The sequence below is a fragment of the Salvia splendens genome, chromosome 3, assembly GCF_004379255.2.
Source record: "Salvia splendens isolate huo1 chromosome 3, SspV2, whole genome shotgun sequence".
Classification (NCBI taxonomy): domain Eukaryota; kingdom Viridiplantae; phylum Streptophyta; class Magnoliopsida; order Lamiales; family Lamiaceae; genus Salvia; species Salvia splendens.
Window position 1 is genome coordinate 33,584,597 of NC_056034.1, and position 5,742 is coordinate 33,590,338.

General features: G+C 37.5%; 1 protein-coding gene across 1 annotated transcript; it reads left to right on the top strand.

The window, feature by feature from the left end:
• Window positions 1–1,041: 1,041 nt before the first annotated feature.
• LOC121797356 (very-long-chain aldehyde decarbonylase CER3-like) lies at window positions 1,042–4,050 on the top strand. The gene is made up of 10 exons (XM_042196113.1): window positions 1,042–1,243; window positions 1,325–1,548; window positions 1,628–1,860; window positions 1,954–2,173; window positions 2,370–2,497; window positions 2,575–2,831; window positions 2,917–3,024; window positions 3,099–3,305; window positions 3,385–3,669; window positions 3,750–4,050. Exons 1-10 carry the CDS (start codon window positions 1,193–1,195, stop codon window positions 3,924–3,926), a joined length of 1,890 nt encoding a protein of 629 aa, XP_042052047.1. The 5' UTR covers window positions 1,042–1,192; the 3' UTR covers window positions 3,927–4,050.
• The last annotated feature ends 1,692 nt before the right edge of the window (window positions 4,051–5,742 follow it).

A 5,742-nucleotide genomic window follows, 5' to 3' on the forward strand; every position in this document is an offset into this window, starting at 1 on the left:
AATATTTTATGATCTGTTTTTGCAAATTATTACAGATTGTTGTTAGAAATAACATCATAGACCTACATATATCTATGAGGACAAATGATTACAGTTATTTAGTTTTTATGACTAAAATTGTCTCCTCTCTATTCTATCACCGAACAAATTGACTCTTTTCCTTTCCTTAATAAAATGGTTTAAGTGTATTATGAATTGAGGAAAGTGTTAGTAATGAATACTGCATATAATATGATTGAAGAAAATGATAGATCATGTAGTGAAAATGATATATAATCTGATGTGTTGGAAGTAATAAATATGTTGTTCATGGGGTAGTATATATCAATGAAAAATAGACAATTTTTTTGTTGATAAATCAAAATAACTAAAATAGGCTAGTACTATTATTTAGAGACAATGATACTACTCCATATATTTCAAATAAGTGAATATCATAACACTTCTAATTTAACCTATATTATTATTATTATTATATAATGTTATTTTAATTTTTTACTACAATTATCAACTAATCTAACAATTTTGTGCATCACGCGAGTGCAAATTAAGTACGCATGATAATTCATTACTTAGTCGATTTGGTACCATTTGTGTTTCCAGTCAAGGAAATTGGTCCACATCTGTGGGGTATATATATGTTCTCATTCAAATTATTTTACGGTGATTTATGTGCTAAAACACATGCTTCGATTTTGATAACTGTATATCAACAATCAATTGTTATATTAATTAGGAAAAGTAATACAACGATCCACCACAACTCAGGTAGCAATTACATTCCTCCCCAGGCAATATATATGTTAGTAATTAATTACTCTATTAGGACAATAATAGTAAACACAATTCCATTCCGTACTCATCAATTTCACATTCTAAACCAAAAAAAAAACACAAATTACAATTTCATATAAAGTCTAAATATAGTGGATGAATCAAGTTGATCACAAATTACTCCATAAAGAGGGTTAGCAGATTAGGCCTATTGCTGTAGCAATAAATGTGTCACAATTCACAAACAGCAGTTCCAAGAAACAGAGCCAAGCTGCACTATTTCAAGCATTATATATATATCTATATTCCATCCTAATCTATATTCCATAGTGAAATAAAACAACATTTCCTCCTCTTCTCCAATCTCATTGTTTACATTACATTTGGTGCTCAAATTGAAAAACACAAAGGTTTTAGCATGGCTGCACCATTGTCTGCTTGGCCTTGGGAATTCTTGGGCAACTACAAGGTAATTGGACACAAAAATATCAACAATTTTGTATTTATTATCAAACTTCTCTTCCAAATCTTGTGTGTTTGCTACTTGCAGCTTGCTGTTTATGGCCTTTTCCTGGGGAAAGCAATGTACACCAGATATCAAGAAGAAGGCATGGATCAAATCAATTGGTGTCTTCACATCTTCATCATATGTATGCTGAGACTCTTTGTACACCAGCTATGGAGTTCTTACAGCAGCATGCTGTTTCTCACGCGCAACCGACAGATTAACAAGCAAGGAGTTGATTTTAACCAGATTGACAAAGAATGGAACTGGTAGTTACAACACACTTCCCTACCTATTCTTGTTTGTTAATTGAGTTGTTAAATTTTTTATGATTTTTGGTTAAATCAGGGATAATTTTGTTATACTTCAAGCAATCATTGCTGCTCTAGTGTTGTACATGTTCCCAACCTTTGAAACACCATCTCTGTGGAGCAAAAATGGGCTCACTGCTGCATTAGTCCTTCATGTAGCAGTCTCCGAGCCTCTTTTCTACACCGTGCACAGATGCTTTCACGGAGAATTTCTCTTCACACGCTACCATTCGCTCCACCACTCATCGCCCGTGCCACAGCCCCTTACCGGTATAATTCAATACATAAAGTAGTTTACTTGAAAAAGATCTAAAGTAGTACTAATAGTTTGTTCATATATATATTTGGTTTTTGCTACTGCAGCTGGGAATGCTACATTTTTGGAACATCTTTTGCTGGCTGTTGTAGTTGCGGTGCCAATTATTGGTACTTTCGCGATTGGCCATGGATCGATAAGCTTGATCTACGCGTATGTTTTGGTGTTTGATTGCCTGAGGTGTTTTGGACATTCCAATGTGGAGTTCATTCCTCATCAGATATTTGATGCAGCACCCTTCCTCAAATATCTACTCTACACTCCAACGTAATCGACTTTTTCGTTCTAATAAATGTGTCTAATCTTTACTTTGAGTTCTTTAGAAGCCTCTTCTGGCTAGGATAGGATATGATTTGGTTTAAAAGCACTTATCTTCTCAGCTAATTTATTAGTGGCTCCAACTCCAACTACTTTTTATTGTACAATTTCATCAAAGGTTGAATCTTTTTACTGATATGTGCAGGTACCACAGCCTACATCATGTTGAGAAGGACTCAAACTATTGCCTTTTCATGCCTCTTTTTGATGCATTAGGCAACACATTGAACAAAAAATCATGGGAAGAGCAGAGGAAAAACAGTTTAAACTCAGGTCCATTATAGAGATCTAAGCTTTTTTTCGATTTCGAATGAATGGTACGTGATCATTTAACTCTTGACACAATGCAGGTGTGAATGGGAGGGTTCCGGATTTTGTATTCCTGGCACATATAGTCGATATGTCGTCTGCAATGCACGCACCGTTTCTGGTCAGATCAATGGCCTCGTTGCCCTTCCACACAAGACTTTACTTGATCCCGTTTTGGCCTGTCTCCTTCACCGTGATGCTACTGATGTGGGCGAAATCCAAGACTTTCTTGATCTCTTTCTACTGCCTAAGGAACCGGCTGCACCAGACGTGGGTTGTCCCCCGGTTCGGATTTCAAGTAAGGACAAGTGGTGCAAGTTTGTTATACTAAACATGAAATTGTAGAAATGCCTAATAGGTGTTGTTGTGTGTCTATTGTGCAGTATTTCTTGCCATTTGCAGCAAAAGGCATTAATAGGCAGATTGAAGAGGCTATTCTTAGAGCTGATAGATTGGGAGTTAAAGTCATTAGCCTTGCTGCTTTGAATAAGGTCACTCTCCTCTCTCTCTCTCTTTTCCTTTTATTCCAGTCACAAACACATCCACACTCTAATATTGGTTACAGAATGAGGCCCTCAACGGAGGGGGAGCGATCTTCGTGAAGAAGCATCCGAACCTCAAGGTGCGCGTGGTGCACGGGAACACTTTGACAGCAGCTGTGATTCTTCGCGAACTCCCTCAAGATGTAACCGAGGTGTTCTTAACCGGGGCAACTTCAAAATTGGGAAGAGCTATTTCTCTTTACCTCTGCAGAAAGGGAGTTAGAGTTCTTGTAAGTTTACATCAAAGACCACTGTCAATAAAGATGCAAACAACATGTACTTGTGTTCTAACTAACACATCATCTACAGATGCTAACACTATCGACAGAGAGATTCCGAAAGATCCAGAAAGAGGCGTCGGCCGATTGCCAAAAGTACCTTGTGCAAGTAACCAAGTATCAAGCTGCACAAAAATGCAAGACATGGATAGTAGGGAAATGGATCACACATTCGGAGCAAAGATTCGCCCCTCCCGGGACGCACTTCCACCAGTTTGTCGTTCCGGCTACAAAGCCATACAGAAGGGACTGCACATATGGGAATCTTGCAGCCATGAGGCTACCGGAAGACGTTCAAGGGCTCGGGTCGTGTGAGGTAATTGGTCTCAATCTCAACATTTTGTGAAATGGAAAAGGGATAACATTAACAAACATGTGGTTTTGTGTTGTGTGCAGTACTCAATGGATAGAGGGATTGTGCATGCTTGCCATGCTGGTGGAGTGGTTCACTCACTTGAAGGATGGAAGCACAATGAGGTTGGAGCAATAGATGTTGACAGGATTGACTTGGTGTGGGAGGCTGCCATCAACCATGGTTTTAAGCTCATCTCAGCCACCAAACACAAGGATTAATTATATTCTAGAGCCACAAATAATGTATACTATGAGGCAACATCATCTTCTTCTTTCTTTCTTTCACATGAACTTCTTCATTGCTTTCTGCTATAACAATTCCTTGCATTGATTGTTGAGTTCATTAAGATTGTATTTTTCCACTAATTCTATCCTACATATACATTGTTGGGCTTCAAACTTTAGACCATCCCACATCAATGAATTTGAAAATATACAAATAAATACATAAATATAATTCCTTCTCTATATGTTGAGTTGCGCACAACTGAGGTGATCTTGAGGTCACGGACTCATACTCCGCCACCGACTAAGAGACTTTCTGCTTTTATCCGCAAACCTGATCGGATTTGGGAGACTTTCGGTTTCAGCCTTAATCCGCAAATTCGGTCGCGTAAAATTAGTCAAATTTGGGAGACTCAAGATTAGTCGGATTTAGGAGACTGTAGGATTTATGCTTAATCCTAAGAGACTTTCGATCTTAATCCACGACCTGGTCGAGCAAAATTATTCGGATTTAGGAGACTTACTTTATTTTAATCCGCAAACTCTGTAAAACGGAATTAGTCGGGGTTCAGCCCAACTGCGCTTAAAAAATGTTAATTTTATCAATTTCATGATTGAGAAAAGGAAAAAGATGCCAAAACGGCGTCGCTGCGGTGAGGATTGGAATGATTGTTTTCTGGATTCTCCTCACCGCACCGCCATTGGAATGATTGGTTTTAGAATGGGTGATAGGAGTGGTACCGAATCCTTCAAGGTGAATTTTGGAGGGGTCAGACATTTTTCTAATCAGACGGACCATTCCTTTATTGAACTAGCCTAAATTTAAAGTCAAGATATATAGTCGGGTCACTCATTATTTTCAATTTCAGTCGATTTACTGTTGTATCAGTTAAATTTGGTCTTTCGTCGGTGACACAATCTGATACCATGATAGAAATTCATATGGTTCGATCCTGAAATAATTGATAAATTCATACTCCAATAACACCATAGAAATTCATATATGGTTCGATCCTGAAATAATTGATGATATGAGGAGTAACTCATTAGACTTATATAGTTGTTTCAGTTGTCTTTTTATATTGTGCTTGTTATATTTATTTTTATTTCATTTGCCAATATAATGCAGGTACTAAAGACGTAGTAACGAGCCCTATAGATGTCCTAAGGCGAAGACGGATTGTTGTTGATCATAGCCTGTTGCAATCGGAAAGAGTTAAGCATGTGCATCGCCAAGGTTGAATTTCCACTCTGCTTCCGGTTTCATCTTTTGTATATGTGTGTGTTTGTGGTCGTTTTCTTTTGCTTCTATTATTTGATATTCTTGTCTTTGAACCTCTAGGCTAGCTAGCTTCACTTGCTTGGTTTATTACAAACACAAGGCATGTGAATCTAGTAATAGGATCAAAATGGAAACCTTGATGGTGATAGCAGGAGAAGAGTTGTCACAGAATGCCTACCAAACTGAAAATGGTGGCTCATACATACCTCACTTTGTCCACCTATAATGCTACCATGTAATAGATTTACTTTACTTCGGTTTGGCATGTCTCAACTAATTAGCTACTAAAAGTGGATGCTCTACTTCAATTATAAACCCTTCAAAACATACTTTAACAGATAACATGGTCTTTACACGACATCTAGCGAACCATCTTTACTTGCAACAAACAAAATACAAATGCTATTAACAATTTGCATTATTTTGTCTCCTCTCTTGAGATTTCAACTAGCTTCTTTTCTTTATCTACCACACATAAATGTGGGGTTTAAATGAGGATATTGAGTTAGGTTAATCAATTATGGGCCC

Bases quoted from the DNA above. Each gene is read 5' to 3' on its own strand.
- LOC121797356 (XM_042196113.1), top strand. From the start codon at position 1,193: ATGGCTGCACCATTGTCTGCTTGGCCTTGGGAATTCTTGGGCAACTAC. The intron at 1,861-1,953 runs GTATAATTCAAT...TTGCTACTGCAG, and splicing joins CGTGCCACAGCCCCTTACCG to CTGGGAATGCTACATTTTTG. The intron at 2,498-2,574 runs GTCCATTATAGA...GACACAATGCAG, and splicing joins GAAAAACAGTTTAAACTCAG to GTGTGAATGGGAGGGTTCCG.